General features: G+C 44.4%; 1 protein-coding gene across 3 annotated transcripts in view; it reads left to right on the forward strand.

Moving 5' to 3' along the window:
* Positions 1-18,572: 18,572 nt before the first annotated feature.
* Positions 18,573-21,269, forward strand: part of LOC119317711 (zinc finger protein CONSTANS-LIKE 10-like) — a 5,079-nt gene continuing 2,382 nt past the window's right edge. The window contains exons 1-2 of one of the 3 annotated variants that reach the window (XM_037592206.1): positions 18,573-18,767; positions 20,472-21,133. In XM_037592206.1, coding sequence (XP_037448103.1) covers positions 20,564-21,133 — 570 coding nt within the window. In that variant the 5' untranslated portion in view covers positions 18,573-18,767; positions 20,472-20,563. Of the gene's footprint in view, positions 18,768-19,313; positions 19,669-20,471; positions 21,134-21,269 lie in introns of those variants that run through there. The other 2 variants (XM_037592203.1, XM_037592204.1) reach the window with 2 other exon arrangements.

The following is a 21,269-nucleotide window of genomic DNA, read 5'->3' on the forward strand; positions in this document are numbered from 1 at the left end:
AAAAAGAAAACCCAAAAATATTTCCAGTTCATCTTTTGCTTGTTGGGGGCTTTCCCGTGTAAATAGTTTTATTTCTTTTCTTTTCTTTGGGGGTCAGTAGGAGAATACCATAATTAAATTGTTGAAGTGACTCTTATATGCATTATTGTTGATTTAACCCAGAGCCCATATTGCCTTGTCTTCTCCTATTTATTGAATGCTCGCAGATTCCAGCTTAGTCCAATGCACGTGCACTCTTATTATTATTCACACCATTCGATCGTGCAAGTGAAAGGCAATTATGATCATATATGATGGACTGACTGAGATGAGAAAAGCTGGTATGAACTCGACCTCTTTTGTTTTTGTAAATATGATGAGTCCCTCGTTCTTGATTCAGCTTATTATGAATAAACATGTTTGCAATGATAATTAGAGAACATAGTTGCTTGTGCCATGCTTGATTAGCTATGAATTATAATGATTTACCTTGTATGCCAACATGCTATTGAGATGATTATGATGTGGTATGATGGGGTGGTATCCTCTTTTGAATGATTTAAGTGACTTGACTTGGCACATGTTCACGCATGTAGTTGAAACAAAATCAGCATAGCCTTCATGATATTTATGTTCATGGTGGATTATATCCTACTCATGCTTGCATCCAATGTTTATTAATTTTAATGCATGTACATGGCTGTTATCGCTCTCTAGTTGGTCGCTTCCCAGTCTTTTGCTAGCCTTCACTTGTACTAAGTGGGAATACTGCTTGTGCATCCAATCCCTTAAACCCCAAAGTTATTCCAGATGAGTCCACCATACCTTCCTATATGCGGTATCTACCTGCCGTTCCAAGTAAATTTGTATGTGCCAAACTCTAAACCTTCAAATAAACATTCTGTTTTGTATGCTTGAATAGCTCATGTATCAACAAAGGCTGTCCTTATCTTCCGTGTTAGGCGGGTTATTCTCAAGAGGAGTGGACTCCGCTCCTCACTCACGAGAAAATGGCTGGTCACCGGGATGCCCAGTCCCATGCTTTATGCAAACTAAATCAAAATTAATTGCAAACAAAACTCCCCCTGGGACCTGATGTATGTTGGAGGCACTCGTTATTTCGAGCAAGCCATGGATTGATGCTTGTTGGTGGAGGGGGGGTATAAACTTTACCATTCTGTTTGGGAATCGCCTATAATGTGTTTAGCATGGAAGATATCGCCATCTCTTAGTTGTTACGTTGACAATGAAAGTATACCGCTCAAAATACAAGTTATCTCTATTTCAAAACCGAGCTCTGGCACCCCTACAAATCCCTGCTTCCCTCTGTGAAGGGCCTATCCATTTACTTTTATGTTGAGTCATCACCCTCTTATTAAAAAGCACTAGCTGGAGAGCACAGCCATCATTTGCATTCATCACTGTTAATTTATATTGGGTATGACTATGATTGGATCTCTTTTACCATGAATTACAATGTCTAGTCAATCCTTGATCTTTAAAGGTGCTCTACATTTATGTTTTGCGGTCTCAGAAAGGGCTAGCGAGATACCATCTTGTTATATCATATTATGATTGTTTTGAGAAAATGTTATCATCCGAGATTTATTATTATGGCTTGCTAGTTGATTATGCTATTGATATGAGTAATTGTGAGACCTGAGAATTATTGCAGATGTGGTTAGTTATGATCTATGCTGAAAACTTGAATGCTGGCTTGACATAGTTACAACAACAAGAGCAAACAGAGTTTGTAAAAGTTTTTCTTTCTTTCTTTTAGTTTGTCAACTGAATTGTTTGAGGACAAGCAAGGGTTTAAGCTTGGGGGAGTTGATACGTCTCCGTCGTATCTACTTTTCCAAACACTTTTGCCCTTGTTTTGGACTCTAACTTGTATGATTTGAATGGAACTAACCCGGACTGACGCTATTTTCAGCAGAATTACCATGGTGTTGTTTTATGTGCAGAAAACAAATATTCTCGGAATGACCTGAAACTTCACGGAACATCTTAGAAAAAACAATAAAAAATCCTCGCCAAAGATGAAGACCGGGGGGCCACACCCTTCTCACGAGGGTGGGGGGCGCCCCCCCCTAGGGCGCGCCCCCCTACCTCGTGGGCCCCCTGGAAACCCTCCAACGCCAACTCCAACTCTATATATTTGCTTTCGGAGAGAAAAAAATCAGAGAGAAGAAATCATCGCGTTTTACGATACGGAGCCGCCGCCAAGCCCTAAAACCTCTCGGGAGGGCTGATCTGGAGTCCGTTCGGGGCTCCAGAAAGGGGGATTCGTCGCCGTCGTCATCATCAACCATCCTCCTGTTGGGTTTCGTAGTAATTTCAAAAAAATTCCTACGCACACGCAAGATCATGTGATGCATAGCAACGAGAGGGGAGAGTGTTGTCTACGTACCCAACGCAGACCGACTGTGGAAGCGCTGACACAACGTAGAGGAAGTAGTCGCATGTCTTCACGATCCAACCGATCAAGCACCGAAACTACGGCACCTCCGAGTTCGAGCACACGTTCAGCTCGATGATGATCCCCGGACTCCGATCCAGCAAAGTGTCGGGGAAGAGTTCCGTCAGCACGACGGCATGGTGACGATCTTGATGCACTACAGCAGCAGGGCTTCGCCTAAACTCCGCTACAGTATTATCGAGGAATATGGTGGCAGGGGGCACCGCACACGGCTAAGGAATAGATCACGTGGATCAACTTGTGTCTTTCTGGGGTGCCTCTGCCTCAGTATATAAAGGACTAGAGGGGGGGAGGCTGGCCGGCCATAGGAGGCGCGCCAGGAGAGTCCTACTCCCTCTGGGAGTAGGATTCCCCTCCCCCAATCCTAGTTGGAATAGGATTCGCGGAGGGGGAAAAGAGAGAGAGGGGGCCGGCCACCTCTCCTAGTCCTAATAGGACTAGGGGAAGGGGGAGGCGCACAGCCCATGTAGGGCTGCCTCTTCTCTTTTCCACTAAGGCCCATCATGGCCCATTTAGCTCCCGGGGGGTTCCGGTAACCTTCCCGGTACTCCGGTAAAATCCCGATTTCACCCGGAACACTTCCGATATCCAAACATAGGCTTCCAATATATCAATCTTTATGTCTCGACCATTTTGAGACTCCTCGTCATGCCCGTGATCACATCCGGGACTCTGAACAACCTTCGGTACATCAAAATGCATAAACTCATAATATAACTGTCATCGTAACCTTAAGCGTGCGGACCCTACGGGTTCGAGAACAATGTAGACATGACCGAGACACGTCTCCGGTCAATAACCAATAGCGGGACCTAGATGCCCATATTGGCTCCTACATATTCTACGAAGATCTTTATCGGTCAGACCGCATAACAACATACGTTGTTCCCTTTGTCATCGGTATGTTACTTGCCCGAGATTCGATCGTCGGTATTCCAATACCTAGTTCAATCTCGTTACCGGCAAGTCTATTTACTCGTTCTGTAATACATCATCCCGCAACTAACTCATTTAGTTGCAATGCTTGCAAGGCTTAAGTGATGTGCATTACCGAGAGGGCCCAGAGATACCTCTCCGACAATCGGAGTGACAAAACCTAATCTCGAAATACGCCAACCCAACATCTACCTTTGGAGACACTTGTAATGCTCCTTTATAATCACCTAGTTACGTTGTGACGTTTGGTAGCACCCAAAGTGTTCCTCCGGCAAACGGGAGTTGCATAATCTCATAGTTATAGGAACATGTATAAGTCATGAAGAAAGCAATAGCAACATACTAAACGATCGGGTGCTAAGCTAATGGAATGGGTCATGTCAATCAGATCATTCAACTAATGATGTGACCTCGTTAATCAAATAACAACTCATTGTTCATGGTTAGGAAACATAACCATCTTTGATTAACGAGCTAGTCAAGTAGAGCCATACTAGTGACACTTTGTTTGTCTATGTATTCACACATGTATTATGTTTCTGGTTAATACAATTCTAGCATGAATAATAAACATTTATCATGATTATAAGGAAATTAATAATAACTTTATTATTGCCTCTAGGGCATATTTCCTTCAGTCTCCCACTTGCACCAGAGTCAATAATCTAGATTACACTATAATGATTCTAACACCCATGGAGCCTTGGTGCTGATCATGTTTTGCTCATGGAAGAGGCTTAGTCAATGGGTCTGCAACATTCAGATCCGTATGTATCTTGCAAATCTCTATGTCTCCCACCTGGACTAGATCCCAGATGGAATTGAAGCGTCTCTTGATGTGCTTGGTTCTCTTGTGAAATCTGGATTCCTTTGCCAAGGCAATTGCACCAGTATTGTCACAAAAGATTTTCATTGGACCCGATGCACTAGGTATGACACCTAGATCGGATATGAACTCCTTCATCCAGACTCCTTCATTTGCTGCTTCCGAAGCAGCTATGTACTCCGCTTCACATGTAGATCCCGCTACGACGCTTTGTTTAGAACTGCACCAACTGACAGCTCCACCGTTTAATGTAAACACGTATCCAGTTTGCGATTTAGAATCGTCCGGATCAGTGTCAAAGCTTGCATCAACGTAACCTTTTACGACGAGCTCTTTGTCACCTCCATATACGAGAAGCATATCCTTAGTCCTTTTCAGGTATTTCAGGATGTTCTTGACCGCTGTCCAGTGATCCACTCCTAGATTACTTTGGTACCTCCCTGCTAGACTTATAGCGAGGCACACATCAGGTCTGGTACACAGCATTGCATACATGATAGATCCTATTGCTGATGCATAGGGAACATCTTTCATATTCTCTCTATCTTCTGCAGTGGTCGGGCATTGAGTCTTACTCAATTTCACACCTTGTAACACAGGCAAGAATCCTTTCTTTGCTTGATCCATTTTGAACTTCTTCAAATTTTTTGTCAAGGTATGTTGTTTGTGAAAGTCCAATTAAGCGTCTTGATCTATCTCTATAGATCTTAATGCCTAATATGTAAGCAGCTTCACCGAGGTCTTTCATCGAAAAACTCTTATTCAAGTATCCCTTTATGCTATCCAGAAATTCTATATTATTTCCAATTAACAATATATCATCCACATATAATATCAGAAATGCTACAGAGCTCCCACTCACTTTCTTGTAAATACAGGCTTCTCCAAAAGTCTGTATAAAACCAAATGCTTTGATCACACTATCAAAACGTTTATTCCAACTCCGCGAGGCTTGCACTAGTCCATAAATGGATCGCTGGAGCTTGCACACTTTGTTAGCTCCCTTTGGATCGACAAAACCTTCTGGTTGCATCATATACAACTCTTCTTCCAGAAATCCATTCAGGAATGCAGTTTTGACATTCATCTGCCAAATTTCATAATCATAAAATGCGGCAATTGCTAACATGATTCGGACAGACTTAAGCATCGCTACGGGTGAGAAGGTCTCATCGTAGTCAATCCCTTGAACTTGCCAAAAACCTTTTGCAACAAGTCGAGCTTTGTAGACAGTAATATTACCGTCAGCGTCAGTCTTCTTCTTGAAGATCCATTTATTCTCAATTGCTTGCCGATCATCGGGCAAGTCAACCAAAGTCCACACTTTGTTCTCATACATGGATCCCATCTCAGATTTCATGGCTTCAAGCCACTTTGCGGAATCTGGGCTCACCATCGCTTCTTCATAGTTCGTAGGTTCATCATGATCTAATAACATGACTTCTAGAACAGGATTACCGTACCACTCTGGTGCGGATCTTACTCTGGTTGATCTACGAGGTTCAGTAGTATCTTGTTCTCAAGTTTCATGATCATCATCATTAGCTTCCTCACTGACTGGTGTAGGTGTCGCAGAAATAGTTTTCTGTGATGTACTACTTTCCAATAAGGGAGCAGGTATAGTTACCTCGTCAAGTTCTACTTTCCTCTCACTCACTTCTTTCGAGAGAAACTCCTTCTCCAGAAACTTTCCAAATTTAGCAACAAAAGTCTTGCCTTCGAATCTGTGATAGAAGGTGTATCCAATAGTTTCCTTTGGATATCCTATGAAGACACATTTCTCCGATTTGGGTTCGAGCTTATCAGGTTGAAGCTTTTTCACATAAGCATCGCAGCCCCAAACTTTTAGAAACGACAACTTTGGTTTCTTGCCAAACCACAGTTCATAAGGCGTCGTCTCAACAGATTTTGATGGTGCCCTATTTAACGTGAATGCGGCCGTCTCTAGAGCGTATCCCCAAAACGATAGCGGTAAATCAGTAAGAGACATCATAGATCGCACCATATCCAGTAAAGTACGATTACGACGTTCAGACACACCATTACGCTGAGGTGTTCCGGGTGGCGTTAGTTGCGAAACTATTCCACAATTTTTCAAATGTACACCAAACTCGTAACTCAAATATTCTCCTCCACGATCAGGTCGTAGAAACTTTATTTTCTTGTTACAATGATTTTCAACTTCACTCTGAAATTCTTTGAACTTTTCAAATGTTTCAGACTTATGTTTCATTAAGTAGATATACCCATATCTGCTTAAATCATCTGTGAAGGTGAGAAAATAACGATATCCGCCACGAGCCTCAATATTCGTCGGACCACATACATCTGTATGTATGATTTCCAACAAATCTATTGCTCTCTCCATAGTACCGGAGAACGGCGTTTTGGTCATCTTGCCTATGAGGTACGGTTCGCAAGTACCAAGTGATTCATAATCAAGTGGTTCCAAAAGTCCATCAGAATGGAGTTTCTTCTCATGCGCTTTACACTGATATGACCTAAACGGCAGTGCCACAAATAAGTTGCACTATCATTATCAACTCTGCATCTTTTGGCTTCAACATTGTGAATATGTGTGTTACTACTATCGAGATTCAATAAGAATAGACCACTTTTTAAGGGTGCATGACCATAAAAGATATTACTCATATAAATAGAACAACCATTATTCTCTGATTTAAATGAATAACCGTCTCGCATCAAACAAGATCCAGATATAATGTTCATGCTTAACGCTGGCACCAAATAACAATTATTTAGGTCTAATATTAATCCCGAAGGTAGATGTAGAGGTAGCGTGCCGACTGCGATCACATCGACTTTGGAACCGTTTCCCACACGCATCGTCACCTCGTCCTTAGCCAATCTTCGCTTAATCCGTAGTCCCTGTTTCGAGTTGCAAATATTAGCAACAGAACCAGTATCAAATACCCAGGTGCTACTGCGAGCATTAGTAAGGTACACATCAATAACATGTATATCACATATACCTTTGTTCACCTTGCCATCCTTCTTATCCGCCAAATACTTGGGGCAGTTCCGCTTCCAGTGACCAGTCTGCTTGCAGTAGAAGCACTCAGTTTCAGGCTTAGGTCCAGGTTTGGGTTTCTTCTCTTGAGTAGCAACTTGCTTGCTGTTCTTTTTGAAGTTTCCCTTCTTCCCTTTGCCCTTTTTCTTGAAACTAGTGGTCTTGTTGACCATCAACACTTGATGCTCCTTCTTGATTTCTACCTCCGCAGCTTTCAGCATCGCGAAGAGCTCGGGAATAGTCTTGTTCATCCCTTGCATATTATAGTTCATCACAAAGCTCTTGTAGCTTGGTGGCAGTGATTGAAGAATTCTGTCAATGACGCTATCATCTAGAAGATTAACTCCCAATTGAATCAAGTGATTATTATACCCAGACATTTTGAGTATATGCTCACTGACAGAACTGTTCTCCTCCATCTTGCAGCTATAGAACTTATTGGAGACTTCACATCTCTGAATCCGGGCATTTGCTTGAAATATTAACTTCAACTCCTGAAACATCTCATATGCTCCATGACGTTCAAAACGTCGTTGAAGTCCCGATTCTAAGCCGTAAAGCATGGCACACTGAACTATCGAGTAGTCATCAGCTTTGCTCTGCCAGACGTTCGTAACATCTGGCGTTGCTCCTGCAGCAGGCCTGGCACCCAGCGGTGCTTCCAGGACGTAATTGTTCTGTGCAACAATGAGGATAATCCTCAAGTTACGGACCCAGTCCGTGTAATTGCTACCATCATCTTTCAACTTTGCTTTCTCAAGGAACGCATTAAAATTCAACGGAACAACAGCACGAGCCATCTATCTACAATCAAACATAAACAAGCAAGATACTAATTAGGTACTAAGTTTCATGATAAATTTAAGTTCAGTTAATCAAGTTAAAGAACTCCCACTTAGATAGACATCCCTCTAATCCTCTAAGTGATTACGTGATCCAAATCAACTAAACCATAACCTATCATCACGTGAGATGGAGTAGTTTTCAATGGTGAACATCGGTATGTTGATCATATCTACTATATGATTCACGCTCGACCTTTCGGTCTCCGTGTTCCGAGGCCATATATGTATATGCTTGGCTCGTCAAGTATAACCTGAGTATTCCGCGTGTGCAACTGTTTTGCACCCGTTGTATTTGAACGTAGAACCTATCACACCCGATCATCACGTGGTGTCTCAGCACGAAGAACTTTCGCAACGATGCATACTCAGGGAGAACACTTCTTGATAATTTAGTGAGAGATCATCTTATAATGCTACCGTCAATCAAAGCAAGATAAGATGCATAAAAGGATAAACATCACATGCAATCAATATAAGTGATATGATATGGCCATCATCATCTTGTGCTTGTGATCTCCATCTCCGAAGCACCGTCATGATCACCATCGTCACCGGCGTGACACCTTGATCTCCATCGTAGCATCGTTGTCGTCTCACCAAGCTTATGCTTCCACGACTATCACTACCGCTTAGTAATAAAGTAAAGCATTACATCGCGATTTCATTGCATACAATAAAATGACAACCATAAGGCTCCTGCCAGTTACCGATAACTCGGTTACAAAACATGATCATCTCATACAATAAAATTCAGCATCATGTCTTGACCATATCACATCACAACATGCCCTGCAAAAACAAGTTAGACGTCCTCTACTTTGTTGTTGCAAGTTTTACGTGGCTGCTACGGGCTTAAGCAAGAACCAATCTCACCTACGCATCAAAACCACAACGATAGTTTGTCAAATAGACTCCATTTTAACCTTCGCAAGGACCGGGCGTAGCCATACTTGGTTCAACTAAAGTTGGAGAGACAGTCGCCCGCAAGCCACCTATGTGCAAACCACGTCGGGGGAACCGGTCTCGCGTAAGCGTACGTGTAATGTTGGTCCGGGTCGTCTCGTCCAACAATGCCGCCAAACCAAAGTATGACATGCTGGTAGGCAGTATGACTTATATCGCCCACAACTCACTTGTGTTCTACTCGTGCATATAACATCAACATAAATAACCTAGGCTCGGATGCCACTGTTGGGTTTCGTAGTAATTTCAAAAAATTTCCTATGCACACGCAAGATCATGTGATGCATAGCAACAAGAGGGGAGAGTGTTGTCTACGTACCCAACGCAGACCGACTGTGGAAGCGCTAACACAACGTAGAGGAAGTAGTCGTACGTCTTCACGATCCAACCGATCAAGCACCGAAACTACGGCACCTCCGAGTTCGAGCACACGTTCAGCTCGATGACGATCCCCGGACTCCGATCCAGCAAAGTGTCGGGGAAGAGTTCCGTCAGCACGACGGTGTGGTGACGATCTTGATGCACTACAGCAGCAGGGCTTCGCCTAAACTCCGCTACAGTATTATCGAGGAATATGGTGGCAGGGGGCACCACACACGGATAAGGAATAGATCACGTGGATCAACTTGTGTCTTTCTGGGGTGCCTCTGCCTCAGTATATAAAGGACTAGAGGGGGGAGGCTGGCCGACCATAGGAGGCGCGCCAGGAGAGTCCTACTCCCTCTGGGAGTAGGATTCCCCCCCCCCCAAATCCTAGTTGGAATAGGATTCGCGGAGGGGGAAAAGAGAGAGAGGGGGCCGGCCACCTCTCCTAGTCCTAATAGGACTAGGGGAAGGGGGAGGCGCACAGCCCATGTAGGGCTGCCTCTTCTCTTTTCCACTAAGGCCCATCATGGCCCATTTAGCTCCTGGGGGGTTCCGGTAACCTTCCCGGTACTCCGGTAAAATCCCAATTTCACCCGGAACACTTCCGATATCCAAACATAGGCTTCCAATATATCAATCTTTATGTCTCGACCATTTCGAGACTCCTCGTCATGCCCGTGATCACATCTGGGACTCCGAACAACCTTCGGTACATCAAAATGCATAAACTCATAATATAACTGTCATCGTAACCTTAAGCGTGCGGACCCTACGGGTTCGAGAACAATGTAGACATGACCGAGACACGTCTCCGGTCAATAACCAATAGCGGGACCTGGATGCCCATATTGGCTCCTACATATTCTACGAAGATCTTTATCGGTCAGACCGCATAACAACATACGTTGTTCCCTTTGTCATCGGTATGTTACTTGCCCGAGATTCGATCGTCGGTATTCCAATACCTAGTTCAATCTCGTTACCGGCAAGTCTCTTTACTCGTTCTGTAATACATCATCCTGCAACTAACTCATTTAGTTGCAATGCTTGCAAGGCTTAAGTGATGTGCATTACCGAGAGGGCCCAGAGATACCTATCCGACAATCAGAGTGACAAAACCTAATCTCGAAATACGCCAACCCAACATCTACCTTTGGAGACACCTGTAATGCTCCTTTCTAATCATCCAGTTACGTTGTGACGTTTGGTAGCACCCAAAGTGTTCCTCCGGCAAACGGGAGTTGCATAATCTCATAGTTATAGGAACATGTATAAGTCATGAAGAAAGCAATAGCAACATACTAAATGATCGGGTGCTAAGCTAATGGAATGGGTCATGTCAATCAGATCATTCAACTAATGATGTGACCTCGTTAATCAAATAACAACTCATTGTTCATGGTTAGGAAACATAACCATCTTTGATTAACGAGCTAGTCAAGTAGAGGCATACTAGTGACACTTTGTTTGTCTATGTATTCACACATGTATTATGTTTCCGGTTAATACAATTCTAGCATGAATAATAAACATTTATCATGATTATAAGGAAATAAATAATAACTTTATTATTGCCTCTAGGGCATATTTCCTTCACCTCCATCACCAATTTCATGATGCTCACCGCCGTGCGTGAGTAATTCCATCGTAGGCTTACTGGACGGTGATGGGTTGGATGAGATTTATCATGTAATCGAGTTAGTTTTGTTAGGGTTTGATCCCTAGTATCCATTATGTTCTGAGATTGATGTTGCTATGACTTTGCTATGCTTAATGCTTGTCACTAGGGCCCGAGTGCCATGATTTCAGATTGAACCTATTATGTTTTCATGAATATATGTGAGTTCTTGATCCTATCTTGCAAGTCTATAGTCACCTACTATGTGTTATGATCCGGCAACCCCGAAGTGACAATAATCGGGACCACTCCCGGTGATGACCATAGTTTGAGGAGTTCATGTATTCACTATGTGCTAATGCTTTGTTCCGGTTCTCTATTAAAAGGAGGCCTTAATATCCCTTAGTTTCCAATAGGACCCCGCTGCCACGGGAGGGTAGGACAAAAGATGTCATGCAAGTTCTTTTCCATAAGCACGTATGACTATATACGGAATACATGCCTACATTACATTGATGAATTGGAGCAAGTTCTGTGTCGCCCTATGTTATGACTGTTACATGATGAACCGCATCTGGCATAATTATCCATCACTGATCCATTGCCTACGAGTTTTCCATATACTGGTTTATGCTTATTTACTTTCCTGCTGCTACTATTACAATCACTACAAAATACCAAAAACATTACTTTTGCTGTCTTTACTTTTGTTGCTGCTACCACCACTATCATATTACTTTGCTACTAAACACTCTGCTGCAGATACTAAGTTTCCAGGTGTGGTTGAATTGACAACTCAGCTGCTAATACTTGAGAATATTCTTTGGCTCCCCTTGTGTCGAATCAATAAATTTGGGTTGAATACTCTACCCTCAAAAGCTGTTGTGATCCCCTATACTTGTGGGTTATCAGACACGAGGCCTCCACGAGAGTGGAGGGAGCGCCCTACCCCCCTAGGCGCGCCCCCTACCTCGTGGGCACCTCGTGCGCTCTCCGGACTCCGTTTTCTTACACGACACATATTTTGGTCAGTAAAAATTCATTATATAATCCCCCGGGGGTTTTGACTCCCGTATCACGCAAATATCTCTTGTCTTTGTTTTGAGTTGTCCTGCTACAGACAGAGCAACATGTTGTCCCAGGATTCGGAAGGAGAAAGCTATGTGGTTGATTACCTTACAAATCCTAAGGTCTATAGGGATGTGGAGCATTGTGGTTGGACTACGGAAGAAGAAGAGGACCATGAACCCAAGGGAAAGGAGGAGACGAGCTCAGATGAAGATGAAGTTCCCCTACTTCAACCTGGGGACATGCATGTGGAGTTCAAAAAGTCAAGCCTCCCGGATAGAGTAAAGAAACCTAAGATAGAGTTTATCCCTTTTCACCTCTTGCAGGAAAACAAGCAGGAACTATGCAAAAAGATACTAAGCCTGGAACATGAGATCAAGGACCTAAGGGACCAAAATTCTGTCCTCAAGCGCAAATTAAGGAAGAAGCCTACGCCATCAACAAAACCATCACCTTCTCCCCCAACAAAGAAGAATTGAGTATCTGGTATGGGCACTCCCCTTGGCAGCTGCCAAGCTTGGGGGAGTGCCCCGGTATCGTATCACCATCACTTTTATCTTTACCGTTTTTCTTAGTTCGATCCTTTTGGTAATATCTTGATCTATTAGAATAAAAGTTCTTAGTATGATCTAGTCATGAGTTTTGCTTTATAATTCTCCTATGTAATCGAGTCCGTGAGCTATATAATAAAGATTAGTGTTGAGTCAAGGGCTTGATTATTTTTTCATGATCCTAAGGGAATAAAATAAAAGAGAAAGAAATAAAAAGAAACAAAGAGATCATGTGAGTCTTATGGAGAGTAATGAGCTCACATAGAAAAAAAGTATGATGAATAAAAGTTGTTGAGGGTTGACAAGCATAGTTTTTGGTCATCGTTGCAATTAATAGGAAGTAATAAAGAAAGAGAGGTCTTCACATATAAATGTACTATCTTGGACATCTTTTATGATTATGAGCACTCATTAAAATATGACATGCTAAAGAGTTGATGTTGGACAAGGAAGACAACATAATAGATTATGTTTTCTTACATCTGAGATAAATTATATTGTCATGGATCATCCAACATGGTTGAGCTTTACTTTCTCCCTCATGCTAGCCAAATTCATCGCACCAAGTAGAGATACTACTTGTGCTTCCAAATACTCTTAAACCAGTTTTGCCATGAGAGTCCACCATACCTACCTATGGATTGAGTAAGATCCTCCAAGTAAGTTGTCATCGGTGCAAGCAATAAAAATTGCTCTCTAAATATGTATGACTTATTAGTGTGGGAGAAAATAAGCTTTATACGATCGTGTGATATGGAAGAAATAAAAGCGACAGACTGCATAATAAAGGTCCATATCACAAGTGGCAATATAAAGTGACGTTCTTTCGCATTAAGATTTTGTGCATCCAACTACAAAAGCGCATGACAACCTCTGCTTCCCTCTGCGAAGGGCTTATCTTTTACTTTTATCCCCTACATTGCATAAGAGTCATGGTGATCTTCACCCTTCCTTTTTACATTTTATCCTTTGGCAAGCACAGTATGTTGGAAAGATCCTGGTATATGTGGCTAATTGGATGTGAGTTTTCATGAACTATTATTGTTGACATTACCCTTGAGGTAAAACGTTGGGAGGCAAAACTATAAGCCCCTATCTTTCTCTGTGTCCGATTAAAACTCCATACCCATAAGTATTGCGTGAGTGTCAGCAATTGTGAAAGACTATATGATAGTTGAGTATGTGGACTTGCTGAAAAGCTCTTATACATTGACTCTTTCCTATGTTATGATAAATTGCAATTGCTCCAATGACTGAGATTATGCTTTGTTAGTTTTCAATGAAGTTTACGATTCATACTTGAAATTGTGATTGAATTATTACTTTAGCATAAGAAATCATATGACAATAATTATGTAAGTTGTTGTTCTAAGAATGATCATGATGCCCTCATGTCCGTATTTTATTTTTATCGACACCTCTATCTCTAAACATGTGGACATATTTTTCGATTTCGGCTTTTCGCTTGAGGACAAGCAAGGTCTAAGCTTGGGGGAGTTGATATGTCCATTTTGCATCATGCTTTTATATCGATATTTATTGCATTATGGGCTGTTATTACACATTATGTCACAATACGTATGCCTATTCTCTCTTATTTTACAAGGTTTACATGAAAAGGGAGAATGCCGGCAGCTGGGATTCTGGGCTGGAAAATGAGCAAATATTAGAGACCTATTCTGCACAGCTCCAAAAGTCCTAAAACTTCACGGAAGACGTTTTCAGAATATATAAAAAATACTCAGCGGAAGAGATTCACCAGGGGGCCACACCCTGCCCACGAGGGTGGGGGCGCGCCCTACCCCCCTGGGCGCACCCCCTACCTCGTGGGCCCCCTGGTGGCCCTCCGGTGGCCATCTTCTGCTATATGAAGTCTTTTGATGGGAAAAAATAGCAAGCCATCGTCTCGGACGAAACTCCGCCGCCACGAGGTGGAACCTTGGCGGAACCAATCTAGGGCTCTGGCGGAGCTGTTCTGCCGGGGAAACTTCCCTCTCGGAGGGGAAAATCATCGACATCGTCATCATCAAAACACTCCTCTCATCGGGAGAGAGCAATCTCCATCAACATCTTCATCAGCACCATCTCCTCTCAAAACCCTAGTTCATCTCTTGTATCCAATTCTTGTCTCTAAATCCGGGATTGGTGCTAGTAGGTTGCTAGTAGTGTTAATTACTCCTTGTAGTTGATGCTAGTTGGTTTATTTGGTGGAAGATCATATGTTCAGATCCTATATGCATATTAATACCCCTCTGATTATGAACATGTTTATGCTTTGTGAGTAGTTACGTTTGTTCATGAGGACATGGGAGAAGTCTTGCTATCAGTAGTCATGTGAATTTGGTATTCGTTCGATATTTTGATGAGATGTATGTTGTCTCTCCTCTAGTGGTGTTATGTGAACGTCAACTACATGACACTTCACCATTATTTGGGCCTAGAGTAAGGCATTGAGAAGTAATAAGTAGATGATGGGTTTCTAGAGTGACAGAAGCTTAAACTCTAGTTTATCTGTTGCTTCGTAAGGGGCTGATTTGGATCCATATGTTTCATGCTATGGTTAGGTTTACCTTAATATTTTTGTTGTAGTTGCGGATGCTTGCAATAGAGGTTAATCATAAGTGGGATGCTTGTCCAAGTAAGGACAGTACCCAAGCACCGGTCCACTCACATACCAAATTATCAAAGTACCGAACGCGAATCATATGAGCGTGATGAAAACTAGCTTGATGATATTCTCATGTGTCCTCGGGAGCGCTTTTCTCTATATAAGAGTTTGTCCAGGCTTGTCCTTTGCTACAAAAAGGATTGGGCCACCTTACTGCACTTTATTTACCTTTGTTACTTGTTGCTCGTTACAAATTATCCTATCACAAAACTATCTATTACCACTTATTTCAGTACTTGCAGAGAATACCTTGCTGGAAACCGCTTATCATTTCCTTCTGCTCCTCGTTGGGTTCGACACTCTTACTTATCTAAAGGACTATGATAGATCCCCTATACTTGCGGGTCATCAGCGGCGGTGCTGCAGGGTTGACGGGGAGGACCGGTGGTGCGGCTATTGGCGGCGACGTGCGGGTTGGCTGATCCAGCCCGTACATGGCTGGCCGACGGCTGCGTGGAAGGGCCAGCGAGGGATCCGGCGGAGTTTCTAGATCGGACTCGGTCGTCACGTCCGACCCGTCTGGCCGTTTGGGATACTGCGGGTGCCCGGCGGTCTGCTGCCGGATCTCCGCTGGAGTACCGACGGCGATGTACGTCTTCATGGCGAGGTTCTGCTCGGTTCCAGCCAGCCGCGAGATCGGGACGGCGTGGCTTCCGGTGAAAATTGCGCCTGACCGCGGTCTTGGCGGACGATGGCGGCGTCTCGGACGTCGTTCCCTTCTCAAGGCATCGTCGTTGCAGGTCACGTCAAGCTAATCGGGAAGTTCCGGAGGAAACCCTAGATCTGGTCTACTAGATCGGACGATGACGGCGCCTTCGGTGTCATTCTTCCTCCTGGGGGCATCGTTTTGGAGCAAGTGCTGGTTGGAGGGGACAAGAGGAGGAGCGGTGTTTCATCTTGCTCATTGATGATGACGGATCTCGGCGGCGTGGCGCAGTGGAGACTCGGCGCCCGATGCGCGGAGATGGACACGCGCAGGAGGATGACGTTGTTTGGCGTCGTGGTGGCTTCGGCGGCAGCTAGACCAGGCAAGGTGCATGCAGCAGTACAACTCTGAAGATGGATTGGTGGCAGGTGGCTGCGACGGCCTCATACCCGGCAGGCGTCCTGGTGCCGGACTGGTAGGTGCCCATACCCGGCAGGCGTCCTGGTTGGGACCTCGGGTCTTAGATGTTAGGTTTGGCTTCGAGGTTTGTTTGGTACTAGGCCCAGACTATCAGCATCCTTTTATCAATTGGATATGAGTAGCGACAGTTTTGTTGCCTAGACGGTGGCTTCAGCCTTATTGTTATATGACTTTTAAAGTCTTGTGTGAATAATTAATAAAGTGGCTGCATGCATTGTCCAGATGCAGAGGCCGGGGGTCCTCCTCCATTTCTAAAAAAAAAATGACAACCTTTTGACACTTTTGTTTACTGACACACGGTTAATTAACCATTTTTTTAAAGAATGTTGCATGTCGTGCAAGTGGATCCTATAGCCGACACCATTGATATCAAGACACTTGAGCAATTATCTATTAGAAGAAAAATAAATAACAACTCACCTATCAAACAATTAGCGTCGAAAATGGATAGCACTGAGGCGCGCGACTTAAGCCTACGGTGTGAAATATGATGTTCAGTCGTAGTATCATTGGACGCTGGTTTGTCCTGATCGGGCAGCATCTTTCGGCGTCTCCTAGCTTGAAAAAATGTTTCGAGGAAAAAGGACCGAGGTGTCGATCCATGCAGCACGACAAGATGGACCATATAACGAGCGACGGTAATGATCCACTTGTTTCGGCTTGGACCCAGGAAAAAGGCGCCGCTTCCGCCTGTGTTGATTCCTCCTGGCACAGGGTACATGGATAAGATGATAAGGCCCTAGGGGGCATTATTGTAAGTAAACAATCAAGGTACTAGTAACGCAGTAGAATGGCACCTTCCATGTCATCTTCAACCTAATAATTCGACCCTGGACAGCTTAAACGACGGTAGTAGCAGGTTTTGGGCTTTTGGAGCTCCAAGATTTCGGATAAGGAGGAGACTGGAAACCGTCACTCCGCACGGTTCGACAACAAGGCAGTCATCAGTAGCGCGACGCCAAGTTTTTCTCGCCTCTGAAAGCGTTGCGTGCTACTGGTAGTAAAAGTCAGTGACTTACTTTTTGCTGCTTGAAAGAGATCGCGTAGGGTCAAGTATTAGAAGACGCCTCCTGGATTTACTCTCCGAACCCCTAACAAAAAAGGATTTACTCTCTGAATTTCTCGCATTATTAAATCTCTGGTGCACCGGCTTAGCGACACACTGCTGCTATACCAGTGCGCAGTCATGTTTTTTTTTTAAAAAAAGAAAAAAAATCAGACCTACTATAAAAGTTCACAGCACGTATAAATCATCTCAAAAATAATAAAATTACATACAATGAGCCGTCAAGGAGTCATTATCGAAGCTTCACTATAAAGCCGGCTTGACCTTGTCAATGACAACCAAAAAGTCTCTGTTTATGTCCTTAAAAAGATGGCAAACACCGCCATCCATCAAAGCGCCGCACTTGCGATGACTAAAATACTCTAACATAAACTAATAATCGAGACGAAAGCACCGGGAATCATCTCCCCGCCACCGGTCGCCGGAGCAACAGGAAAAATGGACACGGGGCCACGGGCTCGACAATGCAGCCTGGGTAAAGTTTGCCCGAACCATCTAAGGTCTGAGAGAGGAAAGCAAGAGAATGTCCCCTTACTTTATAATACTCGCTCTGTTCATAAATATAAGATGTTTTAAATATTTGAATGTAGACAGGAACTTTACACGGACGAAAATGAATGAGGAAACACATCGATATGCGTCCATATATACATACATCCAAATCATATAAAAATATTAAAACATTGACCGGAGGGAGTACTGTACCTAAAAATGCTACTGTAGTAGTCAATCATGTTGGAAGAAAAACCATGCTGCCACACACACCAGTTCCGGCGCGTATGGGCGCCGCCGCTCCGCCATGCCGGTCCGTACCGCGCCGCGCCGCCAGAGAAAACAAAAGCGAGCACACACGGGCGAGGGGCAGAAGCGGAAACCGAGCCGGCTCGCCACTTGGCGAAAGGACGCGCACGTGGCACCGAGCCAAGCGCCCCCTTATCCAGCGCCCCGGTGACGGTTCTGCCCCCAAAAGCGCAAAAGAGCGCCCGGAAAGGGCCCCGCCACCCTCATCCCCGTCGCCCTTTTCTCCCTTTACCTATTCTTCTCCTTTCTTCTCCCTCTGCCGCCGCTGCGCGCTCTCTCCACCTATTCCACCTCCTCCCTTCGCTTATCTCTCTCTCCACCCCCACCCTCCTCCTCCAGAAAAGTCATTTTTTAGTCCGGGTTCCCGTCGAAGCTTCGAGGATCCTCTCGCCCATCCGCGCCGTCGGGCGCGGCGCCTCCGCACGTCGAGGCGGCCGTCCGGTGAGCTCCCCTGCTAAGCCCTCCACCCGTCGTCGTCGATTGGTTTTGGTCGTTTCGTCGGTTTTTAGCTCCACTCCGTGGCAGCAGCCGTTCGTCCGCGCGATGGGTTCCGTGGGTCGAGCTGCTGCTGCTGCAGGCGATTGACCTGGCATCTGGGTGGGATTGCCAGACTGACCGGCGGCTGCCTGCTCGGTCTCGATGATCCGAGCGTTCGATCTCGGTGTCCTCCTCGTCTGTTCGAGCGGGTTCAAGTCTTTTTCATGTTTTATTTCGCGGGCTGCTCACGTTTTAACTCGTGTCGCGTGGAGCCTACGTTCGAGCTGTGGTTAGATTCGGTTGCGTAAATTCTCATCTCAGTTGCTTACGGCATGGGATTTAGTATGATTTTTCACGCCTCACTTTTCATGCCGCCTGCCTACTGGCGGCGTAGTGGAAAAGCGCCCATCATCTATACTCCATAGGCCGCTACGGCTCTCTTTTTGCTCTTCTTGGCAGCGGCTATGGTTAGGCGCTGAAAGGATATCCCTGTCGCGGCTTAAATTCGAGCGTTTTCATTCTCAGGGAAAGTTCCTTGGCTTTATCCACACCCATGGTTTTCTCTAGGCTCAAGTTGGCATAAAAAGCGGGATTAGTGCCGCCCCGGGCTCGGATTAGTACCCTAAGGCAGCAACGATGTGTGAGTGTGACGCAGCAAACTGAACGGAAAGGTGTCCGTTTCATGTGCAGAAATAGGCGCCTTCTGATAAGACCGGCAACTAATCTGGCCATTTGCACCCGGGGTTGGGGTCGGTAGCCTTCCACAATTCCATCTGTGCGCCTCCATCCCTTTTGCTTCTCAGCTATGCTTGCCTAGATCATGCTCCTGCTTCCTCAAAACAATGCTTTTGCTTGGTGCCTCCAGGTTGATACTTCTCTACCTTTTTGGTGTTATAAAATACTTGTCTGATTTTCGGAGCGAATGTAGTTTCATGTGTTGACTCCAATTTAAGTTGTTTTTCATTGTTTCTTCTTAGGCCCTGTTTGGATTAGCGTGTTTCTTTAGAATACACCGGTAAAAAATACAGGCCTCCGTCGGTTTTGTTTCCGGCCGGAAATCAGTCGTGACCGGTATAATACACCTGTAAATTTGACATCTTCATATTGCAATACACTGCATCGAAGCGCGGCCTTATGCTTTACGGAGAATATATTGCTATGCATCGGAAGGAGTAATAAATAAAATTGTAGTGTACATCAAGAAGTTCCCAAGACCAGTCAGCTGTACTTTTGCTTTTCAAACTCGAATTCTTTTTTTAACCTCGAATTCTTTATGCCCTGGCCGGCAATTCCAGGTGGACTCTGTCAAAACCAACTAAGTTTCTTTAAATGGAAATGCTCTATTAGCTAAATATATGGACGCAGTTGAATATTATCCTAGATCTCTGTTGTTACTAGTTGATGTCAAGATATGAATAAGATGGATCATTCTTGTTTCGTTATTAATATGGTGCCACTTTGCATGGTCTGTCTCAAAAGTACTATGGGCGGCATAAAACATGCCTTCTTTTCCTGTAAATTGTATACGTACACGTTGCTGCAAGTGGGTGGATTAGTTCCTAACTTGTTCCTTCTAGAATCATATTTGTATATATCTGCACAAAATTGGTCAAATAAGCTTCCTTCGGTGATAACGATCTCTTGTATCTGCATTCCAATGTCATGTAGGACCCTTCACTGGATTGAACTAAGAAAGCTCGCGACAGTGCCTGTTGTGGTGGCAGTGGCACTAAACAGCTGGAGGAAGAGCCCCCTTGATCATGGGTGCTCTTTGTGATTTTTGCGGGGAGCAAAGGCCAACAATTTATTGCCGATCGGATGCCGCATCCTTATGCTTATCGTGCGACCGTAATGTGCATTCGGCTAACACCCTTTCCCAGCGACATATGAGGACCCTTCTGTGTGATCGTTGTGCTTCACAGCCTGCAGCAGTCCGGTGTCTTGAAGAGAACACCTCACTTTGCCAAAACTGTGATTGGAGCGGGCATGCCGCAACATCCATGGCTGCCGGGCATCTAAGGCAGACCATAAACTGCTACTCGGGGTGCCCATCATCAGAAGTGCTGGCAAGAATCTGGTCCTTTGATTTTGATGCCCCTTCTGCAGCTGCTGAGCCGAACTGTGAGGAAGGAATAAGCATGATGAGCATTAATGACAGTGGTGTCAGTAACCATTGTGGCGTTCAACAGGATTGTAGCTTGCTGGATATAGCTAACTCATCACTCATGAGTGATCCGCCCACTAGCGAGAAGCTTAAATCTGAAGACGAAATGAATCTTCAACCACTTCCTACGCATCAGCCTGCTCAATCAGTTTCTATGGCACCTAAGGTACAACATTACTTACACGAATGTAGCCAAACAAACATTAGTCACGCAGTAGAGTTGCACTTGCAGTAAAATGTACCAATGCATACATATTCTGCAGGCGAATCATCGTCTCCATAACTTCACCTCGTAACCTGAT

This window comes from Triticum dicoccoides, chromosome 6A, assembly GCF_002162155.2.
Source record: "Triticum dicoccoides isolate Atlit2015 ecotype Zavitan chromosome 6A, WEW_v2.0, whole genome shotgun sequence".
NCBI classification, from domain to species: Eukaryota; Viridiplantae; Streptophyta; class Magnoliopsida; order Poales; family Poaceae; genus Triticum; species Triticum dicoccoides.